General features: G+C 35.7%; 1 protein-coding gene across 6 annotated transcripts in view; it reads left to right on the top strand.

The window, feature by feature from the left end:
- SPOPL (speckle type BTB/POZ protein like) overlaps positions 1–15,731 on the top strand; it is a 52,914-nt gene that overhangs the window by 16,043 nt on the left and 21,140 nt on the right. For 3 of the 6 annotated variants that reach the window (XM_019973335.2, XM_019973330.2, XM_070768386.1), the window contains exons 2-3: positions 13,034–13,193; positions 15,574–15,710. In XM_019973335.2, the coding sequence (XP_019828894.1) occupies positions 13,190–13,193; positions 15,574–15,710 (141 nt within the window). In that variant the 5' untranslated portion in view covers positions 13,034–13,189. The remainder of the gene's footprint in view (positions 1–13,033; positions 13,194–15,573; positions 15,711–15,731) is intronic. The other 3 variants (XM_070768382.1, XM_070768385.1, XM_019973346.2) reach the window with 3 other exon arrangements.

The raw sequence follows: 15,731 nt of genomic DNA, 5'->3' as shown, positions 1-15,731 counted from the left end.
GTCAGTATGTCTTTGCTTAGTATATGCCATCTTATACAATAGGCAGTAGTTATGTAAAGTTGAAAATAGAATCATCTCAAGGAGTTCTTCCTGTTTGATGAATTGAAAAACCATAGTATTTGCAATTAAGAATCCTGGATTCAATTTCTGAGTTACTTTTTTGGGTTTTGTTTGTTTTGTTTTGTTTTGTTTTTTAACTCTGTTATTTTAGATCATATTACTTCTCTTTGTCAGTTTCTCTGTAGAAGTAGCTACTTCATTTAGTTGTTTAAAGGATCGAATGAGATAATATGTGTAAGAATAAAATTCTAAACTATGAAGTAAAATCTTATGGATTACTATACTAATAACTACATTTGATTAATTCTGTATGTGAGGCATTGGTTATGAAAGTTTGGGTAGTAGCTAAGAAATTATTCATTTTGCTGAAGAAAATGGTATGGGAATAAACTTAAGTGTTTGGTTAGTAAATGTTTTACAGAAGTGGCAATTAAGGTGGACAGATTAAAACACTGTTGGTGCTTAAAGAAGAGATATGGTTAACTTATCTATTGTTTGTTCATTGAGATAGCTTCTCTCGAATTTGAGAAAAAAGTGTTGTTATAGTTTATAAATTAGAGCCCTGATAAAGGTTTTACCTGAAGGGACTTGGGAGATCTAGTTCATATTATGTCTTCGTTCCTTGTTTCCTCCACTTGTGCTCACCGTGGAGCACAAGTCAGTGATTGCGGAGGGGCTGAGAGAAATAGACTATAAAGGAACAAATGAATGAGTAAAAACAAAAAAAATAATAGGTTAGTGGTCTTGCAGCTTGCCATACTGAGTTGTCTCCTGACTGCTAGTTTTGCCCTTTTTTGGTTCACCACAGTTTATATATCACTATAATTTAAAATCTTATTTCATGAAGTTTAATGAACATAGTTATAAAGTGCCATGCTAAGCATTTAAATAAGGCTGATTTTTTAAAATCCCAATACTGTCTTTATAAGATTTCTGGAAATAGCCTCATTTTAAAAAGTGAAATTATATGCTTCATATATTTTTAAGGGAATATGGCCGTTAATACAGATCTATCTAGGCTTCTAATTTTCTTATTGTGCCTTGTATCTAAGTTATTTACATAAGTAATAAGAAAACAAATGAGCTTGTAGCAACTAGCATGACATACATATCTAGTTATTTTTAAATGATGATTTTTTTTTGAATGATTGCCAAAGATCCAGAGTGTCCTTAATATATAATGCTGCAGGAAAAGCAATCAGGTTTTGAAGTGATTGGTAGTTTATTTTTTCCCCAAGAAGGTCATTGATTTGCCCTGTGAAGAGATCATGTAGTGATACCGAGTACCTCTTGGTCTACAGTGTATGAGTCTTCCTTTATAAGCTTACGATAAAACTGGATCACATTTAGTGATTCTTGCCCTGAATGCTTTGTTTAGCCAAAAGCTCAGTTCTGTGCAAGAGCATATGTGATCTGAAGCCAAAAGGGACTAGGGGTAGAATCCAGATCTCTCAACACAGACTCGAGGGCTTTTTTCCATTTTTACCTTTATTAAGATAAGCTATAGTGTGTCTCTGTCGAGAAATGTTAAATGATTTTTACTTTTACTCCTTTAAAAAAAAATGTTAAAACAACAGAAATGTAGTGATTTTTGTGGGATTACAGTGTGTGCACACAGGGATTCCTCTCTATTTTATTTTTGTTTTTGTTTTTTTTAAGGAGAACTTTAGTGTTGAATGATAAGGCAACAGTAAGCAGAGGTTTTAAATTCCTGTTTGTGTACAAACCTTCCCCAGCAAGTATTAATGACTTTAGGACTTATCAAATAGAGAAAGAGTTGGTCTTAAAAAGTCTATTTTGTCTGTTCTAATTAAGTTTCCATATATGTATAATTAAAATTTCTTCCTTACTATTGGTGTTAGAGGATGTTATAGATTTCAAAAGAGGTGCCATAACACTGAAATAAAACCGTGGGACAACGAAGTTGAAAACTAGCCTAGTCTCTCAGAATAACACCTAGGTAGAATATTGAAGTCTGTGAAGACTGAGTCATAAGTGGAGGACAAATGGATAGCTGCAGCAGTGATGATGAGATGAATGTATTATTGGTATTAATAGCTTTCTAGTCTAATCCTCACACTAGAAATGTGGTCCTCAGTGTGAAATTCCTAGATCAGCACCATCAGCACTACCTGAGACTTGTTAGAAATGTAAATTCTGGGGCCTGACCCAGACCCACTAGACCATTAACCCTGGGATTGGGGCTCAATAATCTGCTTTAACAAGCCTTCCAGGTGATTCTCATGCACAATTAAATTTGAGAATCACTGCCCTAGAGAAATATAAAGCTTTGAGTCTACCATTTGTAATTATGTAAGAGGCTGGAACTACTTATTTGGACCATATCAAGTTACAGATAGTCTGCTTTTGATTTACAGAAACTTCAAATTACCAAATTCTAAAGAAAAGTCACCTTTTATTTTGGGCAGAGAGTTCAGACTGTAAACAATTACTTCACTTAGGCCTCTGTTAATAGGAAAAAGTTAAAGGCCCAGGTAAAGTAGACTATGGGGCTTTCCTGGTAGTTCAGATGGTAAAGAATCTGCCTGCAATGCGGGAGACCTGGGATTTGATCCTTGGGTCGAGAAGATCCCCTGGGGAGAAGGAAATGGCTGCCCACTCCAGTGTTCTTGCCTGGAAAACTCCATAGACAGAGCCTGGCAGGCTACAGTCCATGGGGTCACAAAGAATCAGACATGACTGAGCAACTAACACAACAACAACAAAGTAGACTATAAAAGGAAGTATTTGCTCAACCCCTGTGGTGGGGAAAGGCGGGGAGTAAGGCCCTGTGGAATTTCATCATCGTTAGCTGTAACTCCTGGAGGCCAAAACCCTTCTCCTGCTCTCCCCAGCTCTTTCCTCTTATGTAGGAGTATATATAATCAGGAGGAAAGAAGGGTCTTTCCACCCTTAGCCAGCTTTTTTTTTTTCTCTCTCGAGGTTTCAGAATATTTCCATTGCAGTATCCTTTATCACCCCCTGTTCTTGTTCCCCAAAGACTTTTACCAGTACCTGTGTCTAGGTGTGATGCCACTGAGTCTAATCACTCTCCTTAGAGTCACAGTTGTTTCTGTTTCAAAGAGAAGCCTTTCTCTCTGTGTTATATACACTCTAGTGAACTTTAGTAAACTTGAAATAAACTGGTTTAAGTGAATTATAGCTACAAGATGGCTATTCTCTTTTTGCATCTAGGTTTGACTTAGCTATTCCATTAATTCCTCAGACCATTTAATTCGTCCCTTCCTTATTTTTAAAAAATAGATTCTAGGCCTTGCACTGCAGAAATGAAAAGAAAAACCTTCATGGAGATCATAGTTTAGGTAAATACAAAACTGTGCACCTAAATCTCAGTCATAAAAGACAGTAAATGATGGGGGTACGTGATAAAGGTGGTAGGTATATTTAATGTGAACTGACTATGACAAAATGTGGTCCACTGGAGAAGGGAATGGCAAACCACTTCAGTATTCTTCCTTTGAGAACACCATGAACAGTATGAAAAGGCAAAAAGATAGGACACTGAAAGATGAACTCCCCGGGTCACTAAGTGCCCAATATGCTACTGAAGATCAGTGGAGAAATAACTCCAGAAAGAATGAAGAGATGGAGCCAAAGCAAAAACAACACCCAGTTGTGGATATGACTAGTAATGGAAGCAAGGTCCCATGCTGTGAAGAGCAATATTGCACAGGAACCTGGAATGTCAGGTCCATGAATCAAGGCAAATTGGAAGTGGTCAAACAGGAGATGGCAAGAGTGAATGTTGACATTCTAGGAATAAAAGCAAACTAAAATGGACTAGAATGGGTGAATTTAACTCAGATGACCATTATATCTACTACTGTGGGCAGGAATCCCTTAGAAGAAATGGAGTAGCCATCGTAGTCAACAAAAGGGCCTGAAATGCAGTACTTGGATGCAGTCTCAAAAACAACAGAATGATCTCTGTTCGTTTCTAAGGCAAACTATTCAATATCACGGTAATCCAAGTCTATGCCCTGACCAATAATGCTGAAGAAGCTGAAGTTGAACGGTTCTGTGAAGACCTACAAGACCCTTTAGAACTAACACCCAAAAAAGATGTCCTTTTCATTATAGGGGACTGGAATGCAAAAGTAGGAAGTCAAGAAACACCTGGAGTAACAGGCAAATTTGGCCTTGGAGTACAGAATGAAGCAGGGCAAAGGCTAATAGAGTTTTGCCAAGAGAATGCACTGGTCATAGCAAACACCCTCTTCCAACAACGCAAGAGAAGACTACACATGTATATCACCAGATGGTCAACACCAAAATCAGATAGATTATACTCTTTGCAGCCAAAGATGGAGAGCTCTATATAGTCAGCAAAAAACAAGACCAGGAGCTGACTGTGGTTGAGATCATGAATTCCTTATTGCCAAATTCAGACATAAATTGAAGGAAGTAGGGAAAACCACTAGACCATTCAGGTATGACCTAAATCAAATCCCTTATGATTATACAGTGGAAGTGAGAAATAGATTTAAGGGACTAGATCTGACAGAGTGCCTGATGAACTATGGATGGAGGTTCGTGACATTGTACAGGAGACAGTGATCAAGGCTGTCCCCTAAGAAAAAGAAATGCAAAAAAGCAAAATGGCTGTCCGGGGAGGCCTTACAAATAGCTATGAAAAGAAGAAAAGCCAGAAGCAAAGAAGAAAAGGAAAGATATAACCATTTGAATGCAGAGTTCCAAAGAATAGCAAGGAGAGATAAGAAAGCCTTCCGCAGTGATCAAAGCAAAGAAATAGAGGAAAACAATAGAATGAGAAAGACGAGATCTCTTCAAGAAAATTAGAGATACCAAGGGAACATTTCATGCAAAGATGGGCTCAAAAAAGGACGAAAATCGTATGGACCTAACAAGCTGAATATGTTATGAAGAGGTGGCAGGAATACACAGAAGACCTTTACAAAAAAGATCTTCACAACCCAGATAATCACGATGGTGTGATCATTCACCTAGAGCCAGACATCCTGGAATGTGAAGTCAAGTGGCCTAAGAAAGCATCACTATGAACAAAGCTAATGGAGGTGATGGAATTCCAACTGAGCTATTTCAAATCCTGAAAGATGATGCTGTGAAAGTGCTGCACTCAATATGCCAGCAAATTTGGAAAACTCAGCAGTGGCCACAGGACTGGAAAAGGTCAGTTTTCATTCCAATCCCAAAGAAAGGCAATGCCAAAAAATGTTCAAAGTACTGCACAGTTGCACTCATCTCACATGCTAGTAAAGTAATGCTCAAAATTCTCCAAGCTAGGCTTCAGCAATATGTGAAGTGTGAACTTCCAGATGTTCAAGCTGATTTTAGAAAAGGCAGAGGAACCAGAGATCAAATTGCCAACATCTACTGGATCATCGAAAAAGCACAAGCATTCCAGAAAAACATCTATTTCTGCTTTATTGACTATGCCAAAGCTTTTGACTGTGTGGATCACCACAAACGGTGGAAAATTCAGAAAGAGATGGGAATACCAGACCACCTTACCTGCCTCCTGAGAAATCTGTATGCTGTTCAGGAAGCAACAGTTAGAACTGGACATGGAACAACAGACGGGTTCCAAATAGGGAAAGGGATATGTCAAGGCTGTATATTGTCACCCTGCTTAATCATCTTATATGCAGAGTACATCATGTGAAAGGCCAGGCTGGCTGAAGCACAAGCTGAAATCAAGACTGCCAGGAGAAATATCAATAACCTAATATATGCAGATGACACCATCGTTATGGTAGAAAGTGAAGAAGAATCAAAGAGCCTCTTGATTGAAGTGAAAGAGGAGAGTGAAAAAGTTGGCTTAAAGCTCAACATTCAAAAAACTAAGATCATGGCATCTGGCCCCAGCACTTCATGGCAAATAGATGGGGAAACAGTGGCAGACTTTATTTTTTGGGCTCCAGAATCACTACAGATGGTGACTGCATCCATGAAATTAAAAGATGCCTACTCCTTGGAAGAAAAGTTATGACCAACCTAGACAGCATATTAAAAAGCAGAGACGTTACTTTGTCAACAAAGGTCCATCTAGTCAAGGCTATGGTTTTTCTAGTAGTCATGTATGTATGTGAGAGTTGGACCATAAAGAAAGCTGAGTGCTTAAGAATTGATGCTTTTGAACTATGGTGCTGGAGAAGACGCTTGGAGTCCCTTGGACTGCAGGGAGATCCAGCCAGTCTATCCTAAAGAAAATCAGTCCTGAATATTCATTTGAAGGACTGATGTTGAAGCTGAAACTCCAATAGTTTGGCCACCTGTTGTGAAGAGCTGACTCATTTGTAATGACCCTGATGCTGGGAAATATTGAAGGCAGGAGGAGAAGGGAATGACAGAGGATGAGATGGTTGGATGGCATCACCTACTCAATGGACATGAGTTTGAGTAAACTCCAGGAGTTGGTGATGGACAGCAAGGCCTGGCGTACTGCAGTCCATGGGGTCGCAAAGAGTAGTACACGACTGAACTGAACTGACTGGCAAACCAATTTCAGTTTTCTAAATGGGCTGCTGCTGCTAAGTTGCTTCAGTCGTGTCCGACTCTCTGCAACCCCATAGACGACAGCCCACCAGGCTTCCCCGTCCCTGGGATTCTCCAGGCAAGAACACTGGAGTGGGTTGCCATTCTAAATGGGCATATCATGTTAAACACACCCCCCCCCCAAGCTTATAATACTTCTTAAAAGTAAATGTCATGATTATATTGAGGTTCATTTTACATTAAGAGTAAAAAGAATAGGAAGCTACCTTCCCACTCCCAGTTCTACTTCCCACTGTTTTTCTATAACTGTAATTTCTCTTACTTTATTTACAGGCCAGTTCTAAAACTTTTAAACCCAGATATTTATAATGTGATAATATAAATATTTACTATAGAACAAAGTTGAATGGCCTCACAGAATGAAATGAAATCCTGTGTACAATGGAAAATTTTCTAAATATCAAATTATAGTGGATTCTTCTAGTTTTTTTTGTTTTTTTTTTTTTCAGTTTCTTTCTCTTCCAAGACCTATTCAGTTCTATTGTCTTTTCAGTCCCATGATTTTTTTCTTTAGATTCCTTTTTCATTTGGTTAGCGCTGTGGTCTTCAAAAGAAGCATCCACGTAAAGGGATTTCACTAGATCATTTTAGGGGGTGACAGAATATATTAATAATTAAATTATTTGATTTTATCTGATTATTTTTAATTCTGTATGCTTTGTACATATGTTAGTATAATAATATGTTAATTTGTAAATAGACATGTGTGCTGAGGGCATATGTTTTTTTTTTTTTACTCATCAAGTCATGTCATACAAAAATGTTTAGAGTTCATTGAGTAATTTTCAAAATAGAACGGCAAACTTCAAGTATTTGCTCTCTGGAAATGTGCTTTATTCAGCTTGCAAATGAGGGCTACACTTCATTGCAGTGGCTTCTCTTGTCCCAGAGCACAGGCTCTAGGCACATGCGCTCACTGGTTGTAGTTTGCAAGCCCTAGAGCATAGCCTTAGTAGTTACGGCACACAGGCATTTGCCACGCATCATGTGGAATCCTCTCAGACCAGGGATCAAACCTAATTTCCCTGCTTTGACAGATGGATTCTTAACCACTGAATCACCAGGGAAGCCCTATTTCTGTTACCCCTTGAGGAACACCTGTTAGGTCTCCTTTTGGAATATTGTATCTTTTCTATCTGATCTCCAGCTTCCTAACTTCTCTTATTTCCTATATTCTTTGCATTTTTAGTTTGTCTATTCAAGAATAATTTTTATCAAGAGTAGTTTCCGTCAATTGTAACATTTTATTGTTTATCTTGCCCGTTGAATATTTTATCATTTACATTTTTAATTAACAAGAATTATTTTCTGACCATTTTTTCAAAGACACTTATATTATTTCCGTCTCCTAAATTGTCTCCATTTCTACCATTGTTATTTTGTTCTGTTTTACATTTTTGGACTGTTTCCCAAATGTCTGTTGTGATTTTTCTCCTTTAGTTTCTCTGCTAATCTTTTCCTATCTAATTGATTTTTCTGCTAATTTGTCCCTGTTTATCTACCTTGAACTAGTCAAAATTTCTGATATACCAATATCATCCTTATTTTCCAGTCCTGTTATGACTTCATTGTTTTGTTAAAATGTGTTTTCATCTCATTGGAATGTTGGGAAATAAGAGAGACAGCTAAGTGTGCTCACTTCACTGCCTTGAACTGTGCACTGTTTTCAGGGTTCCATTTTGGCTATAGTATGTGATCCAGATGTCTAGAAATTAGAAAGTTGATAAGGCCATTTATCTATCATATGAGTTTGGAGGACAGTATGAATTACCTTTGCTTTGTCTTTTCATTTCTTTGGTTTTGTGTGTGTGTGTGTGTGTGTGTGTGTGTGTGTGTTTTCTGTTAGTAACATGCTGGAAAGATTGTCTTTAAGAATTTAGTATAAGCTTAGGCTTGAATGCAGCCTAGGCAGGCATTGCCAAATTTTAGCGTTATAATCCTGGGCAAATTACGTAAACCTTTTTGTACTCTATTTTACTCGCCCGTAACATTGGCAGAAACAGTGATTACCCTCCTCATAGAGTTATTTTGGGAGTCAAATTAGACAAATACTTAAGGCTGGCATATATCAAGAAAAAGCCTCTACAAAATATTTATTCTTGATATTATTAGATTGCTTTCTATTCAGGAAAAAGTTACACATTTTAGATAGCCCTTTCTACAAAGTGGGCTAATGAAGTGGATTATTATGAAATAAATTTTCACAGTGATTCTCTGTATAATACTGAAAATGCATTTGCAGAGAAAACTTCCTCTGATCCATGAGCTATTCCCTCTTAGTAAGTACCTACTGGAATAATAGTAGGATCTTTACATGATTAGGCTCATAGGGAGCTAATAATTAAACACTCAACTAATTGTATCATTTTTTCTGTGTGTATACTTCTGTAAAGCTATAATAAAAATGTATATTATTCTGGTCTTCTTGACTGTGTTCATAATTCCACTTCCTTCCCCACTCTCAAACTCTTTAAGTTGTCCCAAAACCCAGCTTCTTCTTGTGACTTAAATGAATCCCCTTTATCATTGACTTACCTGTTTTCTAAACTACAAACCTTGATATCACCCATAATTCCTCAAAACCTTATCATTTATACCTCTGCTCTTCTGACTTCTTAAATCTTAAGTTAGCTTTGCCTGTTTAAAGCTTAGAATGGATTTATACAGCATGTTTGACTTTTTTGGCTTAACTTTAGGAGATTCGTGAGATTCATTCAGGCTGCATGTTGTAATAGATCATTCTCATTGCTGTATATTTCACTATATGAATGTACCACAGTTTATCCATTCTATTACTTATGAACATTTGGGTGGTTTTCAGCTTTTGGCAGTCACAAGTGCTTTATTGCTTTGTCTGTATTTATACCTAAGGCCAATCTATAAGTTGTCCTGTACATATATTTTGAAGAACATGTGAGTGTATGCTTTTGACGGTGTACCTAGGAGTGGAATTGATGGGTTTCAAGGTATTTAGTTATTTAGCTTTAATAGATATTGCAGTTTTCCAAAGTAGCCACTAAGTAAAAATAGGACTATTTATGATTTTTTCTTTCACATTGTATGTCAGTTTTAGAAAGTGATGTTCTTCAGGTGATTTTCTCATTTTATTTAAATTATCAACTAAGTTGGTAGTTAAGTTGATGTAACATTTTCATGATATCTTCATTATCTTTTAGAGCATTATTTTTAGTGTTGTAAATTTGGTTCTGTCTCTTCTGATGGTTAGTCTAACTAAAGCTGCCAGTGTTACTACTTTTTTCTAAGAGCCAGCTTTTGGCTTTGTATTTTTTTCTCTTGTACATTTTTTTCCAAGTCACTGGTTCCTGTTCATACCTCTGTTATTCCTTCTACAGTCTTTGGGTTTTTACTTATTTTTTTGTAGCTTTTTTAGATAGAACCTTAAGTCATTGATTTTCAGCCTGCCTTTTCTGATATGTGCACAAAAGGTATAAATTTCCTGAGTATTATAGCTACATCTTTAAAAAGTTTGGACATTTCTTATCTTTAATATTCAGTTCAAACTGTTTTTTAATTCTCATTGTGATTTCTTTCTTCACCCATAAATTTAGAAAAGTTTCTTTAATTTTTGGAGATACAGGTATTTTCTGGTTATCTTTGCCTTATTGATTTTTAACTTAATCTCACAGCAATTAAGGTTTATACTCTGAATGATTTCAGTGACCAGTATTTGCAAGATTTTCTTTACCCTGCAGTAATATGGTCAGTTTTGGTAAATATTTCCTACGCTATTGAAAGTAAATTTCATTCTTTTGCTTTTGAGTATTACGTCTTGCTCCTTGCCTCTTGCCTTTTTCCGTTCCTTCCACCCTTCATAAATACATATAAATATATGTATATATGGAAGGGACAGAAAATGTATATACATATACATTCATATATGTATATATGAATACATATATGTATGTTTGCATATTTATATATGTCATTAAGATTGTTCTTTCAGAAGTGAATTAAAGTCTCCCACTGTGATTATTTTTGAATCAATCATACTGCATACAGACAATTTAGAATTGTTTTCATGATTGACCTTTTTTCACGTTTTATTTTCCTCTTTATGTTCCCTAATGCTTCTTGCTTTAAAATCTCTTTTATCTGATCCTAATATAGCTGTACCTGATGTAAGTTATATATTTTCTCTTTCTTTTTAACCTAGATCTTTTTATACACTTATACAGGCATAACTTTTATTGCATTTTACTTTATTGTGTTTCACAGATAATGTGGGGTTTTTTGGTGTGTTTTTTTGGTTTTGTTGTTTTTACAAATTGAAGGTTCATGGCAACCTGGTTTTGACAGATGACTGTTAGCATTTTTAGCAAGAAAATATTTTTAATTAATGTATGGATATTTTTTTTTAACAGAATACTACTGCACACTTAGTAAGCTACAGTATAGTATAAACATAACTTAGATGCACTGGAAAAGAAAAAAGTTCTGTCAGTCACTTGTGTTATTCACTTTATTGCAGTGGTCTAGAACCCACAATATCTATGAGGGATGCCTATATTGAAGTCTTCTCCAAACAGCAAATACAGTTGACTCCTGAACAAAATGAAGATTAGGGGCACCAACCTCCTAAGCAATTGAAAATTCTCATGTAACTTTATAGTCAGCCCTCCATATGTAGTTCCTTCATATCTATGGTTCTGAATCTGAGGCAAAGCTACTATACACTGTGGCTAGACTCAGCAAATATTCTTAGGAAAAAAGTATCTGTAGACTTGTCGGCTTGGCTTCAGATTATTCCCTCTTCTCTGGAATCTTGGGACCCTCTGTTCTGGTTGCTTGAGTAGCTCTTAACTCCCTCTAAAGAGATAGTTACTTTATTTTTATCCAGGTTTTTCTGCTACATAGCATAACTTAGTTCTCTTGCAAGCTATTTCGTTATACTCAGAGGTAGAAGACCCCATGATAGCCTCTAAGTACTTTTTGTGTACATTAAATTATCTTGGTTATTACCAGTCTTAACCACCACTGCCTAAATTATCTTCAGCTGTCACCTGTGAAGTTTTCCTTGCTCTGTGTCTGTTCTAGTAATCACATTATGCTAAGTGTAAATACTTCACCAACCATTGGGAAATGAGGTACTATAAACTTTTACTAGGTAAAAGAACGAACCAGTATCTGTAAGATTACAGAATTCATGACAAAGCAATGATTCACATCGGTCTTAGAATAGAACTCTTGCTATTAAAATCTCTGCTATAGTTGTGGTCTTCTATAATTTGTTTGCTTCCTTTAGAACCCAGCTCAGGGACCACATCCTCCTGTCCTGAAGGTGCTCCATTATTACTCTATACCTTCCTCTATCATATTACCATATTGAAAGTAATCGCACATGTACCTGTCTCTCCTACTGTATTATAGTCTTCTCCAAAACAAGGACTGCATGTTATTCATCTTTGTAGTACTTCCAAGTTCAACAACTAATTCCATTAGTCTGGAAGCTTGATAGCTAACACACATAGGAATACTACACAGTTGTTGAAAATGACTCTCTTGAGGGTTTTTAAAAATAATCCTAATAAACTACTTTATTCTCTAATAGTGGCTAATTTAGTCTCCATAGTTATAGAAGAGACTAATTTCATGTGACTTGCTTTGTGATAAGTGCTTTATTGTGGTGGTATGGAACTGAATCCTTAATATCTTGAGCTATGCCTATGTATGCTAGTTAAAGTGAGGTCCTTAAAGGCATATTCTTATCTTTTCCCATAGTTGTTAATACTTGTCTCAAGATAAATTTCTAGGATGAATCTGACCAAAAAAAATTCCCTTGATATTAGCTATAAAATTGTCCTAGAAAAGATTTGCCAGTAACATTTATATGCTTCCCTGTAGTTTTCCTGGCTGTATGAATTAATAGTTTAAAAGAATCTTTGACTATACTGTAGTGAAAAATGGTATGGGTTTTTTTTTTATACTCTACTGATTACAAATGAATTACAAATTATAAATTCAACTCTCCCTCCCACCCTGCTTTTAGCTATTTTCCTGCAAATTGCTTCTTCATCTTTTCCTGAATTTTTTTTGAAATAATTCTTGGTTGACAACCATCTAATTGGTTCTCATGGACATCAAATAACACATAGGCATTTTTATACTTTTAAAATTAGTAGCTTATTAGTAGTATCATTTCCTTTCCTTTTTTCCAGAAATTTTACCATTAAAAAATGAGAAAGGAGGTTATTAAAATGTTACATATATTCCCACAAGAAATGTATGAGAGTGCCTATCCTTAAACTCTAACCATTTTTTTTTTTTTTTGGATTATTACGATAATGCTGGGTTAAAACATGGCTTCTTAATTTAGTTTAATTTATACTACTATAATTATGAGTGAAGTTCTTTTTCTGTGAATTAATTTGTATTCTTTTTTCTTTCTAATTTTTAGGAAATCATTAAATATTAGGGAAATTACCCCCTTTTTGTGCTCTATACATTGCAAATACTTTTGTTGGTTTGTTGATTTCAAGATTGGTCATGGTGGCTTATTAGCTTGCTTCAGAATCACTGGCAAAAGTATTGACTAGGATCGGGCTCTTTTCACATGGGTAAGTCAATAATCATTGCCCTTTTGGTACATTTATTAACTATGAGTTTTCTTAGAAATATCCAACTCATATTTCTGCTCCTGTTTCTACCTTCAGCCCAGTAGACGACAGTGGTAGTTTTACTAGAATGGGGCTAGCCAGGAAAATCAGAGCTTTGCTGCCGGATGAGGTGGACTTGATCTGGGGCCAGGAGGGGGTGGGAAGACCATGGCTTTGGCAACTGAAAGTAGCAAACTTGGTTTGAAAGAAAGGGGACAAACCAGGTCAAAAAAAAAAAGAATGAAAAGCCAAACAGGTATCAGCAGCAACTGCACAATATGGTAAAGATAGATATTGCAGTGAAGTCCTAGCAAGTTACTAAGAAGAAAACAGCCATGCATAGAAAAATAAATCATAATGCAGAGTTGCTACAGTCCAGCTTTAAGCCAAGTATTATGAGATATGCAAAGAAATGGGAAACCATGATACATATTCAGGGAAAAAAGCAGAAGCCAGACATAAAACTACATATTGTACAATTCTGTTTACATGGAATTTCTAGATAACATATAACTATGGGGAGCACATTAGTGGTTCCCTAAATTTGGGGGTGGGAAGGACTTTTGGGGATACTGAAAGTACTCAAACTATATAAATGCACAGCTATATAACTAAACTCACTAAAAATCATTGATCTGTACATTCAAAATGAGTGGATTTTGTGATATGTAAATTATACCACAATAAAACTGTTTAAATGTGGAAGGGGAACCAACATCTTTAAAACAACAGTACTCTTATTAGTGATCTCAGCTCCCTGTTGTGACTGTCAGTCTGCTGTTCTGTTTTCAAACGTAAATAACCAATTGTAGTTTATAAAAGTAATTGAAGACAACTGGAGGTACTTCAATAAGAGAAGTACCTAATTTTTATGTAGAAGTGAATAATTGTTAAAGTGACAGTGTACAATACTCTTAAATTGTGTATTCACTTTTCTTTGAGACACTCTTACTACCTCCAACCATTTATCTCCTCTCTTCTTGCTTCATTAAGGAGCATCTTCACCTTCACTCTTCTTCACGTCTCCTTTAATGGTCGTTGTGACTTACAAGTGCTCCTCATAGAACATTCTGAGTGTTATCATCCTGACTTTCTTGTCTGGCTACTTTGCTGGTTCCCTAGTTTATTGCATTGTGCTCCAAGTATGTGATACGATAGGAACTCTTCCGTATGTGAGGAACCTACATAAATAACATTTGGGTCAGTATATTAGTATAGACACCATTATTGAAAGGGGAAATAATTTAATCATAAAGGAATAAAAACCTGACATAGTGTACAATCTTTTTGCTACAGCCCCTTTCTCCTTAGAACTCTGTAATAATTAATCCTGTTTCCTATATGTATTTAACAATGAGAAGAAGAATGGGGCCATCTTGATTCTTATTCCTTTAATGGAGCATAATACTTACTCAGAGCAAATATTCTGTATTTTGAATGAAATCCTCCCCTTTTTTCCTTTAGTAGTTTCTTCTTATAGGACTCATATGGTTTTCTTCGCTCATTAATTATTCTTAAATGAAAAAGAGTTCTCCAGACTTGAATCTTTGTACTAGAATGTAATCTTGAAACCATACATACCCCTGAAAGTACAATAATTATGTATATCTTTTGGATTTTGCTTCTTTCTTGTATAGACTTCTCCAAATTGGAAAGCATCATCTAGTTACTAATGTCCTGGCCAGGTTATGATGATTGTGTGTCCAAATGGATATAGTTCAAGAACAGCTAATTGGGAAGAAATTTTATGATACAGTAGATGTTATCTGGTAGGAAACACCGATGTGGACAGAGTCTTATCAGAGAACCTGTGTGTCTGAGATAGAGGTAGAGTTCTCTGAAATATAATTCTTCAGCATTGCCTGTTAGGTCACATTGTTTGTTTATAGTTGATCAAAGCTTTGGGCTCTGACAGATGAGTAAGTGATATTTGTAGTTTCCAGGGCTGTTCTAACTTTCTAACCCTTTTGATTTTCACATATATGTCAATAGAAAGGTGAAGGAAAGTGAATCAGATATTCATTGCTGTCAGTAAGTTTCCATGTGATTTTTATGTTTATGATCTTGCTGTTACAGTATTTTATTTTTGATTTGTGATTATTTAAGTATGCCTTTGTAAAATAGCTTCTGTAAGTATTAACTTCATTTAGATTCAAGTATTACATGGCATAAAGGCTTATGATTTATTTCTTAAAAAATTATTTTTCATTAATTTAAATGAAATCACATTTCCTCATAATATAATTTGAGAAAGTAATTGTTTTATGACTATTTAAATACTTCTTCCATCTTGATTCAGTTAAACTTAGTGATTATTAAATGAAACTTCTTTTCTTTGTAGTAAAGTACTCACCTGTGTGGGATATTGCATACATCTTAGAAGACTGCAATAAAGTGGCAATGTCTCGGGAACCCACCCCACCTCTCTCTGGAGATATGTCTATCGGTCCTATAGCAGAAAGCTGGTGTTATACACAGGTACATGCTATTAAAAAATGC

This window comes from Bos indicus, chromosome 2 (genome assembly GCF_029378745.1).
Source record: "Bos indicus isolate NIAB-ARS_2022 breed Sahiwal x Tharparkar chromosome 2, NIAB-ARS_B.indTharparkar_mat_pri_1.0, whole genome shotgun sequence".
In the NCBI taxonomy this organism is placed as follows: Eukaryota; Metazoa; Chordata; class Mammalia; order Artiodactyla; family Bovidae; genus Bos; species Bos indicus.
This window is presented reverse-complemented; position numbering and strand designations above follow the sequence as displayed.